This window comes from Platalea leucorodia, assembly GCF_965183815.1.
Source record: "Platalea leucorodia genome assembly, chromosome: 9".
Taxonomy (NCBI): Eukaryota; Metazoa; Chordata; class Aves; order Pelecaniformes; family Threskiornithidae; genus Platalea; species Platalea leucorodia.
The window spans coordinates 4,385,438-4,401,929 of NC_138831.1; the positions used below are offsets into that span (position 1 = coordinate 4,385,438).

The 16,492-nt window shown below is 46.2% G+C and overlaps 2 protein-coding genes across 4 annotated transcripts; one reads left to right on the forward strand and one right to left on the reverse strand.

Moving 5' to 3' along the window:
* Positions 1-617: 617 nt before the first annotated feature.
* On the reverse strand, positions 618-12,774 carry XPC (XPC complex subunit, DNA damage recognition and repair factor). Of its 3 annotated transcripts, XM_082322410.1 has the most exons (16): positions 12,621-12,774; positions 11,696-11,894; positions 10,649-10,773; positions 9,681-9,804; positions 8,639-8,723; positions 7,978-8,135; positions 7,647-7,767; positions 6,175-6,264; positions 4,796-5,731; positions 4,159-4,319; positions 3,819-3,900; positions 3,217-3,351; positions 2,541-2,710; positions 2,123-2,216; positions 1,494-1,583; positions 618-833 (listed from the first exon to the last, which is right to left on the reverse strand). In XM_082322410.1, exons 1-16 carry the CDS (start codon positions 12,736-12,738, stop codon positions 621-623), a joined length of 2,901 nt encoding a protein of 966 aa, XP_082178536.1. In that variant the 5' UTR covers positions 12,739-12,774; the 3' UTR covers positions 618-620. The 3 variants fall into 3 exon arrangements, with proteins under 3 accessions (XP_082178536.1, XP_082178537.1, XP_082178538.1); XM_082322411.1 differs by lacking the exon at positions 3,217-3,351; XM_082322412.1 differs by lacking the exons at positions 618-833; positions 1,494-1,583 and having other exon boundaries at positions 2,135-2,248.
* A 68-nt stretch (positions 12,775-12,842) lies between these two features.
* On the forward strand, positions 12,843-15,942 carry LSM3 (LSM3 homolog, U6 small nuclear RNA and mRNA degradation associated). The gene is made up of 4 exons (XM_082322415.1): positions 12,843-12,901; positions 13,927-14,037; positions 15,358-15,453; positions 15,773-15,942. The coding sequence occupies exons 1-4, from the start codon at positions 12,881-12,883 to the stop codon at positions 15,851-15,853; spliced, it is 309 nt and encodes a 102-aa protein (XP_082178541.1). The 5' UTR covers positions 12,843-12,880; the 3' UTR covers positions 15,854-15,942.
* The last annotated feature ends 550 nt before the right edge of the window (positions 15,943-16,492 follow it).

A 16,492-nucleotide genomic window follows, 5' to 3' on the forward strand; every position in this document is an offset into this window, starting at 1 on the left:
CGACTGCAGGCTGGAAAGCCCAACCTGAGTTTTCACAAAAGGCAGATATTCTTTAGAACGTGAATGTTCAGACTCCTCCAGCTCTCGCTGCAGGGTGCTGCACACCTCAGAGGCAGTATTTCCCCTTCTGTGGCGATGAGACAGCGAGACCAGAACTCTCCCTCCCCCCTGGTTTGGGCAAGGTATGAATCAAAGAGAGCGGCAGCAGTCCTTTGGCCAGCTCGCCACAGGCCGTTACGTAGCAGCTGCGTGCTTTAGTTCTGAGCAAGCAGGAAAAAACGGAAAGGAGAAAAATGGGAAAAGACAGTGCTGATGAAAGGAATGCCTCGGAAAAGTGAATTATTAGTGCTGAGTGATGCAAAAGAGAGCAAAAAACCCCAACAGCACGAAGTGATCTTCTCAGAAGGTGCAGCTGCACAGCTGCTTCTCCGAAGTCCAAGGCCAAAAGGCTGAACCTAATTACCTCTGACAGCAAAAGAAACTCCTGATACTGAATGAGGCCGGTCCCCGATCGCTCCGAAACCCAAGTGCGCAGGAAGACTCGGTCCTTAACTGGCAAAGGATACTTTTGTTGTGACTTGTTCTTGCATCTGGAAACGGCACAGGAACGCTCGTTCTGATCACAGTTTCTCAAAGGGGAACAACTGTGCTGCTTCTCCTTTCTTTTCTCGCTTGCTCTTTCTGGTTGTCTTCTCTTCTTCTTTTTTCTCCAACTGGCGATTTTGGGGCCAAGAAATGGCCACGTTCCCCACTGCAGTCTCTGAACTTGGACCTCCTTCTTCATCAGAAGAGAATCCCGCTCCTTTCTCTGCCTCAGGTGCTGACGGCTCACTCTGGAAAAAACAGGCGTGAAAATTGAAAACTTGTTCTAGAAATCCCTCGTGACTACCCCTTTCTGAAAGGGCTTGTCGTCCGTCACGGCGACACCGAATGACATTACAAAAGTTGGCTGCTCTGGTTTGGGCTTCTCACCCAAAGCGGTGTGTTTCTATTCCTGGATGTCAAGCGTTCTTTCAACACAAGCAAAATATTTTTGGCTGCGGAAGAATAAAAATAAACCTGCTTTAGAAAGATCATGTTTTTCACCTTTCTCAATGGGGAAAGGGCTAAGAACTAAACCATCTGACTGCGTAACAAAAAGCAGCCCCCTCTCATCCTGTTAGCTGCTTGCTTGGCTTGGAGGGATAAATCTAGGAAGGGGGTATGTCAAAACAGAAATAATACCAACAAAATGATGCTTTGGGAAACACATCTCTTGTTAAACAACAATGAATCTTTCATGGATGTGACGCCGTGGAATTTCTGGTGTGGTTTTGTTACTAGTCACTAGTCACATGCTAACAACAGGAAAGAAAAAGATTTTTGAGCAACTGCACTCTGGGAGTTCTACACTCTGCAGCTGGAAACATAACCCATTGGAAAGGCTGGAAAAAAATCTCTTGGTAGAGAAATATCATCCTGAAAAAGAAATCGCTAATAGAAATGCAGAATACCTTGACGGAGTAGCGTTGCTTCAGTCTCTCTCTGATGAGAAGTCCTTTTGTCAGCAGCTTCCAATTCCCCAGAGCTCTTTTCTCACGCTTCTGCGAGGGATTGTTAGTGAAAAGAGACCAATGTACCATTGTAAGTTTCAACGTAGTTACGCTCACAGAAAATGGAAGTTTGAAGATTTTAAACTGCCGTTAAAAAAACCCACGCCAACTTAAACGTGTCACATGAAAAGATTATAGGCCAGTAGGATTCTTAAGAGTAAAATGTATTGGTGTCCAGTTATCTGCTAAATCCATGAATTACTGTCACCTCCTAATCTGCACCCTGACCGTGGAAATTACACCAGAGCCACCTCCCAAACTGTAACCTCATCCCTGTATTCCTCGTTTTTGCTTCCCAGCAGCCATGGGAAACTATTCCAGAGCATGCACTATTTCAGATGTTGTACGGCATCCCATGGCGGTCCGGAGAGCAAGCCCAAAAGGGGGCATTTGGGGGATGCGGCTAGCCGCTCACCATCACAGAGCTCTGTCTGCTGCTTACGCAGCCCACCCTTGGCGAGCTGTCCCCAGTTCGAATGAACTTTACTTAATACAGGGAACAGTAAGGAAGCTGCAAAAATAATTCTCACCTCCTTCTCCTTCTTTTCTACTTCTGCTTGTTCGTTCTCCCAGGCGGCAATGAGGACCTCTTTATACTCCTCACAGACGACGTAGCCGTCGGTACTAGGAAGGAGAACACAATCCTCTGTCAGCTACTAGAAGAAAAAAGAAAGGGAGCAAATGCCTGCTGACCCAGCCAAACCGAAAGCAAGCTCCTACAGGACCATGTCCGTCTCACAGGGCCTAGGTGTGTAACTCATCACCTATCCTCCCCGCACAAGGGCCGACACTTAAAGCGTATAAAGTCGCTTCCGTATGCCAGAGCCACGGACTCCGCTGCCGCTACTAGCGCAGAAGAGGAGGGCGTGTACTCCTCAACGCCAGGCGTACAGCTTCGGCAGGAGATCAAAATCTATCAATCAGCTGCGACGAAGCAGCTTTACATACACTGGGTGCGAGTAGCCGCCGTGAAAATCAAATCCAGTGATGGCTTGAGCACAGTCGATGTCCAGCTTCCGCGCCAATCGGTTCAGGTTTGGGAGTCTCAGCTGCACACAGCCAACGGGTAACATGGATGGCAGGAAGAGATAGACGTTTCCATATTCATTCCGAGGAACCTGTTATTGCAAAATTAAAGAGAAACGGTGACACTCCTGCTCTCTGGAGAGAGGTGGAAATCCTTGCTACAACTCGGGGGCCCTCCCTTCCTTCTGACCTGCTACATTCCACTCTTAGTATTTGATTAACATTCCCATGTCAAGGCAACAGCCTAGACTGTAGCTGCATGGTTCTCTCCTAGGTATGTTCTCTGCCCAGGCCTTGTTACTCGGGCTGTAACGCAGAGAATTAGCAAAGCAAACATGGGGCAGGCAAATCAGATCAACAAAATCATAGAGTTAGCAGGCTGCACTGCTAGCACTCCTCATCACTTGTATTCAGGAAAGAAAGGCCTCAGTGAAGTTTTGACCATTTCCTCCTGAGTCCAGTTACCTCAGGAGTCTTAATCCTGAATCCAGATGTTACGGACTGATCTCATCTCTGAAACATGCAACTTCTGGAAAAATAAAGCCCACAGCTCCATACACCACTTCCTTTAACACCAGCCCTCTGCCTTCCGAGCTACCTTTCCATCCACTGCTATAGGCGGCTGATACTCCTCTGTCTGCCAGCGACCAAAGAGTGCCAGGTCCTCCCTGTCCCGGTTTGCAGGCTCTGCAAGGCGTGCCTTCCTCGCCTGGTTGGAAAATCCTTTCACCATCTGTGCAAATACAATGATCAAGCCTGTGGCACCACAACAAGAAGCTGCCACCGATTTCAGACTTTCCTAGGACATCAAAGGAGAAGGCTCTGGGAGAGAAGAAATCTCTGTTTCCTAGCTCCACTATCCATTGCCTATAAATGATAACCCATGGCATCCGTATGCAACAGGGAGCCAGAGCCTGCCGTTCGTATAAAACGCTAGGATGCCTTTCAAGAAGATGAAAAGGGTGCAGTTGTGCCAGATAGATACCCTTGGGGCGGGAAGAGGAGACAGCCGGGCTTTGGGCAGTGTATAGGAACTATAGGCACAGTAGGTGGACAGATCCACAATGCAGCTACCGCAAACCACGCAAGCAAGCAAGAAATCTACATCTGCTGACAGGGAGAAAGCAAAAACCAAACAGGAGCTGAGCTTGAACTTCAGAGGGCAGACGTGTTGCACAGGAGGGAGTCAAACCCTCTTACCTTGTAAGGCACTTCTCCAATCCTCACCACTCGAGCTTGCTTCAGCCAAGTGTCCTTGGAGTGCAGCGTGTGTACGCAGTCTCTAAAAAGGCCAGAAGGAAGCACCGTAAGAGTTTTGAAGTCTCTCCGTAAGAGATTTCCAAACTCTTATTCACGTTAGGAACTGTAAAAAAGCTGTATCTAAGCAATACGCAAATGCCGCCTGAGCAGCTAAATGCCTCACCTTGTCTATGCATGAGGCCTGAGACTACTGCTAACAACATTGTGGTCTTCACAGACATTATCTCTTAAATTCGTCACAGAGATCACAGTCGCACATGACAACACGTGCACCACTCACCTGGAGTAGACAGCCTCTCCCCTGCAGTACCCGAGGACAGCGGCTGACTCGGGATAGATCGCCTGATATTTCAAGAGGTGCCTCTTCAGCGCATAAAGAGGGTGGTTTTTGTACTCTCCGATTGCTGTTGGGAGAGGCTGATCTTGAAGCTTAACTTGAAACTGTGGGAATTATACAAAGAAGAGGGATTTCACAACTCTCTTGCACTACCCTTTGTAATAAAATAAGAATTATCATAGCATGGATCAAAGGAAAAAACACCAGAAACTTAATTAGACGAGCCAACAGACCAAAGCATTCTTGCTGCAAACAGGTACTTAGATGTGTACCCAGATCTACGTATTTTAAAGACTCTCTTGAGAAGGGCAATGCGAAACTGTACAGAAAGCACATTAGTAAGTCTCCAGCATGGGCTGTCCAGTACTTTTGTTACCCAGATTTCTCTGAACAGCCTCCATTTGATACTATTTTAATCTGTCATTGTATATTCCCTTTAAAACATGCTCAATCTGAACATTTCAAGCTCAAATCCAAACTTCCTTCCTCACGGAAAGATTTCTAATGATTTTTGCCTGAATGAGAATCCAAGGACTGGACTCGTGGCACTAAATGTCCGGAATAACCTATTGCCATTTACCTCATTTTCCTCCTTCTTGTCTCTTTCCACATAGGGACTTCTATACGGCTGCAGCGTGTCCTCCCACCACTCAGGGTCCACACGACTCTTCCTTGTTGCCGTCATCCACACTGGGTCGTATCTTTGCGTCACATCCCTGACACTCCCATCATTGTCAAATCCCACGATATAGAAAAGCGGCTTTGTGGCATATGTGAAGCACAGCTGGGGCTGGCCAACGTTGCCATGAACACAGTCTACACACACCCACTTCTCCTCACGTTCAAGGAAAACCTCCAGCCACTGGTCTGTGCCGATCGCTTTCCTTACCTCCTGCTGGCCATCCTCCTCATCACTAGAAATTATTTTGTTTCTCTTTCTCTGTGGGTGAGGCAAGGCTGGAGCTGTACTTTTTGCTGGCCTCGGCTCAGCGCCATATGAATTTTTGGATAGCCTTGATTCTGAAGTCTCAGGTTTTGGGCTTTTTATAGCTGTTACCTTTGGCTTCTGGGAGCCCAGTGAGCTCCTCCGCCTTTTAGAGACAGTTTCAAAATCCTCATCAGAGAGATCGCTCTCCTCCTCTGAAACCTCAAAGTCCGAAACACTGCCCTCATCACTTCCACTCTCTTCTTTGTAACACACTTTGGAGGCCACTCGTCTTCGGCGATCATTCTTGGGCCTGGCTGGCACATCTTTTTCTGCTAAACTGCTCTCTTCATTACTAGATTCCTTCTGTTCCTGGCTGCCTGTAGTCAACTTTGACTTGCGTGTCCTTTTGGTCTGAGCAGTTTTGCGTTTCTTTGGCTCCTTGGTGTCTTCTTCGCTCTCTGAGGACTTTTCATCCTGTTTGGCTTTTCTGCAGGGGCATTTTTTTGCCACAGCTTTGGGTGCTGTGGCGGAGCTCTCCTGCCCCTCAGAGGTACCACTGACAGACTGCTTCTTGGATGAGCTTTTTCCCTGCAAAGAGAGAGGCTACGTCACTTTTATTACCAACGCTAAGAATATGTTAAAAAAAAAGACTGAAATCGGCACGAGGTGCATGCAGACCAAAGGCTGGCCACCATGGTAAATCTGCATGTCTTAGGGACTTGAAAACTTCAGGCAAATGCCTGAAGGGAGGCGTACTCAAGCAGCAACTGTTCGCTGTCTAAGTTTTAAAGAAATTTAAAACCACGGAAGCATAAGAAGTCTTTGCTGAAACACACAGAATGGGTGGTTTCTTTAAAGAAGAAACCTAAAAATTAAGGGTTTGCATCTGCTGCATTATAGACAGAACATTGTCATCCTCCTGGGTCTTGCAGTAAGCGATTCACTTCAAGCTGCAACTGCCAGAGAGTTTTTTCGATCCTACTCCCTAAACCAGTGACCTATTCCTTATTCCACACACCCAACAAAACTACCTTTGCTCTTGTCTCCTTGAGAGGAATAGGCTGAAAAGACAGCACGAGGCGACACAGCAGCTGCAATGCTCGCAGAATAATTAAAAATATCTGCAAAAGAAAAAATAAAGCATGTTTAACCTTTTTTCAAGGTATATAAAAAGAACACTCGAAACTCTTTTACAATCTGGGTTCTGTCACAAATCATTTTCATTCCTACCTTTTGCCCAGTGCTGTGTACACTGACACAGATGTGTAGGCAGCTCAGGTGCTACAGTATTAAAGCACCGCACAGCCTTCTCTGGCTCTTATTTCTGTTACTGCTGTTAACTCACAGATGAGGAACCAGTTCCTAAAGAGGCTAAAAGTGAACCATCCTGCCAGAGCAGACACAGTCGTTCACCCGCATCCCATCTACCCTATCAGTCTCTCATTCTTGAGAAAAACCGAGTAAGATGACTCTAACTCCTGCCTCCCAGAGGTGGCCACAGCCAACCAAATGCCACCAGCTGACCCCAGCAGAACCACCAGCCATGCAGAGAATGTCATTGCCGTCGCACCTGAGGGGCTAACAGCTGTGACCTGGCAACTGCCTTCCTGCACGGGACTTGGCTTGCTTTGTCTCGTCCTCCTGTCCCAGTAAGTGAATCTCTGCGTTTCCACAGCAAGGCTGCAAAGCCACCACAACTGCTTCCTGCTACGCAGCACAGAAGCTGCAACATCCCACTTTATCAGCAACAGGGCAGAGCTGCAAGCCATGCACCTGCAAAACAGCAGCTCCTTTCCGTTCTTTCAAATGTCCTCCGTCAATTTGATTTCCTATGTTTCCCTCCGCCCCTCGGCTGTTTTACCAAAATCTCCGCGTGACTTGAAGCAACTGACTCCACTTCTTCCCTTAATCCAATTCCACCACAAAATGACTGTAGAGTTGAAGTCCCTTTGAAGCCTTAGCCTCAGGCTGCCCTAAATCAAAGCTCAATTCCTTTGGCCTTCAATGGTGATTCACAGTAACAAACTACCAACCTTCTAACTCAAAGATCTGTAAAGAGTTTCTGTGGCTGCAAGTAAGCCCAAGAATTTCCTCACTCAAATTAGTATTTCAGAAGAAATTTACTATTTCTTAATATTAAGCTGGTTTTCTTTGATCTACACTTTGATATACAGCAATATAAAGAAGCCAAAGCGTACTTAGGAACAAGTAGCTCTATACACTATACATAAAACCATTCACCGCAGAACACGGAGCACGCAGTGACACCAACCAGAACTAGAGGCTCCAGTTAGGCACAGTTCAAATTGAATAATTTAATCACAGAAGGACTCCAGATAAAAATACGATGACGACAAAAAAAAGCCACGGAATCACCTAAGTCAGCAATTTGTTTTCTTCAAATCCATCCCTCAAAGACCACTCCGTGTATGCCCGGACAGCACCACAGCACGGATCTAGCGTGCAAACTCAGCAACCAGCCCTGCACCTCCCAGTCACTTACATGAACCAACTCTTCATCATCTCGTGCAGCGTAGATAGCAAAGCGCCTCTCCAAGGTCGACTGAAGAGGCTCTCCTTTTTCAGTGGAAAGCTCATCATTGACAGTGAAGGTTCCAACAAACCTGAAATATGAGACACCTACTTATTGTCTAGTGTTTGTGACTGTATTCTTAAACTTCATAGTTCATCCTTGCCTTCTGTAAAAAGGACAGACTCTCACCCTTGTATTTAAAATCAGAAAAATCACTGAAAATTGGGAATTACATTTACTGCCTCCCTGAACCCTGGCTCTACGTTCTGCGTGACAGCATGATTAGGAGAGAGAGTTTTACCATTTCACCAAGTTGGAAAGGTAGAGAAGGTCCACGCGGCCTGCAGGCACTTTTGTGAAGTGGCTGGGGATGATGGACAGACCAATGGCATGAAGATCTGGCTGGCTGCAGATCCTGTTCCTATAGAAACCATTTGCTAATAAACACAACAGGTGAACCTGAGAAAAAGAAGTTTTTATAGTGAGTTCACGAGAGATTTTCTTTGCTGGAGCTACTGTCCATGGTATAGACCAGGAAGGCTTTACTGCTGCTTTTAACAGAGACAGGCACCAACGGAGCCTCCCAAGCAGGGTGACACAGGGCTGTCTTCAGATCACCATCAGAAGACAGCAAAGCCTTCAGGCCCCTTCGGTGTCTCCTGCCCTACATGACTGACAGTTTAACCCCGACCGAACGAGCAGATACGCACTCAGAGGAGAAATATACACCCTAGTCACATCTGCTTCGATTTAGAATTTTACTAATGCGGTCACTGATGTTTCCAAATTACAGTTTAGACGAAGTCTAATGAGCACTTGTCAGGACTACAGCCTTTTTATTTTTTCGCTTCCAGCCACGGCCCCAAATTATTTTATCAAAATCATTTTTTTCTTCATTACAAATCAGTTCAGACATCTCTACGTGCAATTTTCTCTCTGCCAGGTTTCTCTGTGACCAATACCTTATGTGTGTCCTCACGAACCTCCTTGCAGAAACGTTTCATCATTCTCCGAAGATACAGCTCAAATTCGGCTTTCCTTTTTTCTCTGCATAAGATTACAAAAGAAATGGATGTTGTGGGTTTTCTGCGGACCTGCCTTTCTACATGCCCGAACTGGATCAGTTCACAAAGAGAATCCATCCCAGAGAAACTTCTGTGCACACTTAACCAAAGTTTAGTTACTGGCTATGTGAATAGACGTACAGGCTGCATATGACTAATACACTGTGAACTCCACATACCCGACTACTGAGAGCTTGGATATGTTCAGATGGCCTAAATTCCACCTAACTTTATGTGCCTACAGTTCCCTAGCAGACAGCTTTGGACAGCTCCATACTAAACTTGTAATTCACTGTCTGAATTGTTTGATGTTTAGGTTACTGCTAACATTCCATTCAGATTCCCGGAAAAATGCTTTTCTCTTCATTGATGAAGTCTTTTAACTTAGAGGCAACAGATATTCTGGTTCCTTTGTTATGAACGGCTGGCCTGGGACAGTGCCCGCCCTGTAGCAGCACGAGATATCACGAAGCCTCCAGCCGCCACACAAAGCAAGCCTTCCTTGGGATAACGCTCCCAGCTGCCAAGGACGCTCATTTGACCCACCTGTCCACACCTCAGGTACGGGCACACGGAGGCTCCCGCCTGAGCTGTTAAGATACTTAGAGTACAACAATGCCATTCACCCACAGCTCTCCTCGAAGAGAGCTACTACTGTCCCTGGTTTGGAAATGTAGATATTAAAGCACAATGAAGTCACACGCTCAATTTTCAAGAAAGCTGAAAAACCTCCGTTCCCACCAACTTCCACTGAAGATTTTTGGTAAAATTGTCAGTGTGTAAACTCTTCTCCATCCCATGACCTCACATCACTCCAACTCAACAGGCTGCACAAAGTGGGGATTTCCACCCAGAGCAGAGCAAGTCAGTGACAGTCAAGACTTAGCATATTTTTAACTTCATCCTTTAATGGCCCTCCAACTGCCTTCCCTGTTCTTACCTCCTCTCTCTTTTCTTCACCTGCTCTGGGGTTTCAATCTCTATCTCGACAGGATTGCTTGGCAGCACCGCTGCTGGAAGAACAGCCGCTTCTTCTAACTTATCTGTGGCAGGTTCCTGGAGTTCTGGAAAAATAAAATATTACTAAACGATAAGTAAACATGGAATGGATGCCCCAGGGAGGTCTGACAATGGGATAAGAACCTACCTATTCCTTCTCAGGTGTTCAAATAACCTACAAACAGAACATCCCCAGTAATTACCAGCTCCTGGATCTTCTGTAACACTGTGTGTGCTCAGTTATTTCAAATAACTGTGGGATGCCAGTCACCTGCAGCTGAGGCATCAGCTCAGCACGGTCTATGGCAAGTGACTGCCACAGGCAAGCTCAATCAGGAGAAAGGTGAATGAAGCAGATGTGACTTGAAGGGTGCTTGTAGAGTAGCAAAAAAAAACCCTGACAACTGTTCACTTTAGAAGGCGTCAATCTGTAGCAGCAAAATACGAAGATTATGGTCATCATGATTCTTAGCACAGTTTGTTGACGGCCACCTAATCGAACAGCTCAGTTGGTTTCACCTCCACTCTCCTTTACTAGCAAGTCGCAGTTTTTAATCTTCAAACCGACTCATTCTTAGCTACTCAATATTAGACAACACAAACAGCTGAGAAAGTGCTTTGTGCACGGCAGCATAATTTTAATGTAAGCCAACAAATAGTCAAATTCAAGGCAGTACCATCAGGTCAGTAGTTGTCTGGGTTTTTTCTACTTTGGAACCATTCTAAAAGCATTGTGAGATACGAACGTTTAAAGACACAGATATGCACATGGAGCATACTTTAGGTACACAGAGCATATACATTTACCTGAATCCAAATGAGAAATGGTTCAAAAATCAAATTACAAAAAAAAAAAAATTGTTTACAAGAATATTTACTCCTTAAAATGAATAAACATGCAATTGGTACCTTCCACGTCCTCCCATTCATCTTCACTGTCATCATCATCATCCATATTGTCTTCACCCATCTCTTTTTTAACAGGAGATTCTCTCTTCAACTTTATCTCCTTCTGAGGGGTCTTCAGCGAGTCACTGTTACAATTATCAAAATGGCTTTAGCATCAGGAAGTGTAGGTGCTTGTTTATTTAAGAAAAATAGAGGAAGGACACACTAAAAACAGAAAAATAAATGAAGCATGACCTCTGCATCAGTAACAACACATTGAGTATTTGACAATTAAACCACAGATACCTTCTCTATAAAGCAAACCGTCTTTGCCATAAATAACCATGGGCTCAATGGAGCAACACTTTTTCAGTGCAAACTTAGGTCCTGGTTCGGCAAGGACGTTTAGGAAGGAAGATGCCTGAACCTACAAAAGGCCCCATCCTTTAGAACAGCTTGTACAAATCAGTCCTTGGAGAAACAGTTTACTGAATCATTTGTTCTTACTGAACCTTCAAAGTCTACTGAATTTAGAACTCTTTCTCTTTCACTACACTAATACCCAAGGCTCTGGCTGGCCACTGAAATGAGATCAATCAGTTTAATTTCTTTTTATTAATTCATTTGCTATAGCAATCTCCATGGGCAGACCATGCTGATATTACATTCAGATTCCAAAAAACACCAGAGAATGATACGTTTAAAGATTTCTGCTCATCATTTTAAACCCAAATCTCTGGCCAACGTTTCTATTCATGCTGGATTCCATAAAGCCTCCTTAGTCCCACGTAAAAACTATAACAAACGAAATAAAATTTTATATTTAAACCATTGAATTTGAAAAGGCTCACGTATTTGCTTCCCACACAGACTATCTTCCTCAGGACTGACTCTGCAATGAGTAAGACGGTACTTCTGTCCAGCTGTGTGACATAAATGTACTGAATTGGACTGACAGCCTAAAGTAAACTGCTCACATGCACATAAGCAGCACTGGGCCCTAAACAAATACTGTGCAACCATGAACAGAGAGCTCCTGCAGACTCAAATGATAATAAATAAACTTACCTGCAAGTTTCCTCTTTGTCATGATTCCCTTTATTTCTAGTTTTTTTTTTATTTTCTTTTATTAGTGATTTTGCCCCTTTTTGTTTTGAAGGCTTATTTGCTGAGTTGGAAACTCCAGTATCAGAGTCTTCTTCCTTCTTCCTAGCCAGAGCTTTTGAGTTGTTCTTCTTTATTCTGGGCTTTTTCTCTTCAAAATCATCTGCACGGGACAGAAGAAAGGAAGATACGTTAAAGGGTGACGTCTTATCTCCATGGCAATCAGAAACTATACCTCCACGGACTTCATTAGAGCCAGCTACAGAAGAAAGTGGGCACTCACAATGACGAGCATGTCATTGTTTCTGAATAAATAGGCTAAGAATTGAACGATGAGACCTGTTTAAGGAAAATGCTCGTAATAATGTAACGCACAAGAAGTACATAAAGATTCCCACAGTCCTACCAATGGGGTCAGTTGAAAAATAAGTGTTGTACTTGCCAGTCACAAGAAATTACGACTTTGTGAAGCTGCTCTGGCGAACTTTTCCAGTCCCGCCTGTCACGGCCGCCGCCGCCGCCGGGGGTGTCCGCAGCCCCGCACGGCCGAGCTGAGCCGGACCCCACCGCGTCGCTCAGTGCCTGATTTCCAGCCTTTCCCAGTGCTTCCAGACAGCGTGTGGGCCCCGCCGGGCACGGCACAGACGGATTTAAACCCCCGATTTCTGCCTGCACCGCCCCGCCCGCTGGCACCGTGGAGAGCGGTTACCCGCGCCCCCCGCCCGAGGTAACGGCCCCTTCCCTCCCGGGGGCGGCCGAGGTCGCGAAGGGCGAGCTGACCCCGCCGCTCCCCAGCTCCCCCGAAGCGCCAGAGGCCGGGAGAGGCCCTAAGCCCCGGCGATGGCGCAGCGCCCGGCCCGGCCCGGCCCGGCCTCCCGCCCGCACTCACCCTCCTCCGGCTCCGGCTCCGGCTCCGGCTCCGGCTCGTCCCGCGCCGCCCCCGGCCCCCCGGAGCGCCTCTTGCTGGCAGCCGCCGGCCCGGGCGATGCTTTGCGCTTCCTGGCCATGCCGCTCCCCCGGCCGCGGGCAGACCCCGGCCCCGCTGCGGGCCCCGCCGCCGCCCCCGGCCCGCCCCCGGCCCGCCCCCGGCGGAGGGGAAGGGGAAGGGCCATAAAGTCTCGCGGGAGAGCGCGGGAGGCGGTTTGAAAGATGGCGGATGAGGTGGACCAGGTGAGCGGCTCCCTGCTTCCCTCCGGGCGGGAGGCACCGGCGGGGCCTTCCCCGCCGCGGCCGGGCCTTCCCCGCCGCGGCCGGGCCCGCCTTCCCTCCGCCGGGCCTGGGGAAACCTCCCGCGGCCGGCGGGGCCTAAGATGGAGGCAGGCTTTCGGCTGCCCAGCTGGGGCTGGGCGGTACCCGCCGGCAGAGCCCCCGGCTCGGGCAGCCTTGGTGAGGCGCAGCCCCCCGGGGGAAGCGCTTTCCGTGAGGAATGGAGTTACTGCACGGCGCGCCTCGGTCCTTGGGCTGCCGGCGGGGGCGGCGGAGTGCGGGCAGGGCCCGCTTCAGGCCGCTTTCCCCCAGGAGCCGCCGGAGGAGGGAAACGGAGGGAAGCAACTGAGGAAAATACCCTTGGCTCTGCCCCACTGAGAAGGAAATAGGTAGCATGCTGCGGGATATGCACAAAAACGTTCACGCATTTTAGCTGTGACCCTGAAAATACGCCCTTAGCACAAAAAAGAGACCCAGCCCAGCGTGCCTTCGGGTTTCTAATCCGCTCCGCGGCCTGGCACGGCTGCTGTGTGGTTGAGCTAGGCCCCAAGGCGAGGGGGTGTGGGGCAGGAGGGCAGCGCGTTACCGAGCTGACTGACCTGTGCTGGCAAAAACGGCAGCGCGGGTTTGGTTTTTCTAGCCTGCACCATGTGCTGGCATATGTGGTCCGTAAGCTGGCTAGTTCATGCAGATTAGGCTTTCTGCTGTAGTATGGACAATGGTTGCTGCTAAGGAATATAGTTTATGCAACAGTATGTGTGAGGTGTGATTTGCTGCCAACTAAACTGAAGTTTTTTAACTGCTTTTGCTCAGGCTGGTGAGTATCCATGGAGCGGTCATATCAACTGCACTCAGGTTCAACAGGATGTGAAGGAATATTTGAATCTGTGTTCTTACCTGCTTGTTTTCTGTCTCTCACTAACACTGAGGAATGGAAAAGTTCACAGGCTTCTTCTGTACAAATAATGTTTTTAATTTTATTTTTTTAGCAACAAACAACAAATACCGTAGAGGAGCCACTTGATCTCATCAGGCTCAGTCTAGATGAGCGAATCTATGTGAAAATGAGGAACGACAGAGAGCTTAGAGGCAGACTACATGTAAGTAAAACTTTCAGAACGCTACCACCTTATTCAGCTGAGCACTGGGCAGCCTTTTTTTACATACAACAGCCTAGTACACAGATGCTTCGTCCCTGGAAACAATCAAGGTCAGGCTGGATGGGGCTCTAGGCAACCTGATCTGCTTGAAGATGTCCCTGGTCACTGCAGGGGCGTTGCACTGGATGAGCTTTAAAGGTCCCCTCCAACCCAAATGATTCTATGGTTCTTCCATTGATTGTTTAAAAATATCAGTTTAAAAGTGCAAGTAGTTGTATCTCTTGGTTAAAAATGCAGAAGTTGTTAGAGAAGGTAGGTTAAAGACCATCTTAGTATCAAGGGCTGAACCCTTTCTCTTATCAAAAGTGTAATGTGATTGGTGGCAAAATCTAATCCGTTCAGTACTCTGCTTCTCCAGGGATTCAAGAGATGTATCTTGGTGTTCTTGTCTCCTGAATGACACTAAGCAATTCATTCCACTGCTTTTGGCTTCCACTTCTGTGTCTGTGAAATAAGCAATGATGCTGCAGGCCTCTTCTTGTGAAGTACCCTGAGGTCTCTTTAAGAATGAATTAAGAATGAGATGATCGTTATCAAACAAATATCTCTTAAGACATACACTATGAGGGTATGATGGGATATGTACTCAGCTGGACTCTGCAAATCTCATTTGTCTAAGTGCTTTCTTCTGAGAGTGATATGTCTTTTGACAAGACAGATTTTTGCTTTCTATTAAGTCAGTCATCCTTCCTGAGTACTGTACTGTGTTGGGGAAGAGATCCAGCTGCCCCATGTGTTAACTGGGCCTCAGCTCCTTTGGGAGCACAGAGACAAGGAGAAATCCATGAGGCACACGTGTAGTTTGCAGAATGCTTTTGTAAGGTGTTTGGAATGTGTGCTTATTTGAAGTTTTTGTAGCATTGTATGAATGACAGCTTTCACATCATTTAAGTTGGCCCCAGGCAATCAGTTCCAGGAGGCTGGGCTGGCAGCAGAGAATAGCTGGTGTATATGTTAACGAAGTGTGTCTGTCTCTGAGTTCTTGCATGTGTTCTCACTGAAAGCTGCAGAGCTGTTTCCTGGAAGAGCGTTTCAGTGAATATAAATGTCTTCCCCTTTTTTTTTCTTATGCTGCAGAGTACTGATTTGCTGGCATTTACGTTTGAAATTATAACTGATACTATTTTGTTTTGACATAGTGGCACATTTTGGTCAAAATCAGGCTAAACTAATTATGTCTGAAAGTCTTGCTATAATTCTCATTTTAATGAGCTTGTGTTTGAATTTTAGAAGAAATAATAAACTAATTCATTCCTACAGGCATATGATCAGCACTTAAATATGATTTTGGGTGATGTGGAAGAAACTGTGACTACAATAGAGATTGATGAAGAAACCTATGAAGAGATTTATAAAGTAAGGACTTCAGTGTATTTATCCCTATAGAAAACATTTTTAAAACTAAACTGTGTTATATTGTTAAAGTAGTTTATTGCGGACTACGTTTTGAACCGAGATCTAAAAGAAGGTTGGGGGAAATTGTTCTGGAAGTACAAAGGATATCCAAAGTTGTGGTGTTAGTTATATTGATCTCTTCAGCATGCCAGAACATTTGAGATTGATTGTTGGAGTTGTTTCTGGTGTTTTGTTATGATTGGATTTGGTCATATGCTTAGCAGATATGTTTTGTAAACTATGCTTTTGTAAATGTAAACTTTTCTTTCCTTCTTCATAGTCTACCAAAAGGAATATTCCGATGCTCTTTGTCAGAGGTGACGGCGTTGTGCTTGTAGCTCCCCCGTTGAGGGTTGGTTGAAGCAACAAAGGATTTAACCTTGTTGGAAAGTTTCAGGCTTTTGGACAATGGTTCGTGTTTCGATCATGTGTCTCAAAATTCTGTACATGTTTTTTATAGGATGTTTTTGTTGTCTTTTGGGAGAGGGAGGGAAGGGGAACCAGTTTGTCTTGCAGAAAGTACATGTAGTCAATTGAAGCAGTGTAAACCCAACCTGATTTTCTCAGAATTAATGTAACTGCTGTAAATTGGCTGTCTCGTCACATCAGTAAAAGAATCCTTCATTTTTGCAATCTTGGCAATAGCACTGTCTTAACTTTTTGTTTTAAATAAATTTGGTTTATCTTTCGGATTTGACTTGTCATGTTTTTATGTTGAAGATGTTATTCTCATGTTGTTCTATAGAGCTAGTGCTGTACTGAGTTGTAGTATGTAGCCTCACTTTCTGAGAAAATAGTAACTTTTTTGTGTTGTGTTAATTTCTGTTGCTAATTTCTTGCTAATACCCGAGTCTTGCTGATTGATGTTTGAGGGGGCAATACTACATGAATCTACTGCGCTATAATTTATGGCTTTCCTGTGTTCGAATTCTTGATGCATATCCTTGTAGCAGGGAAATAGTATATATGTGCATCTTCAACTTAAGATATGTAAAGAAGA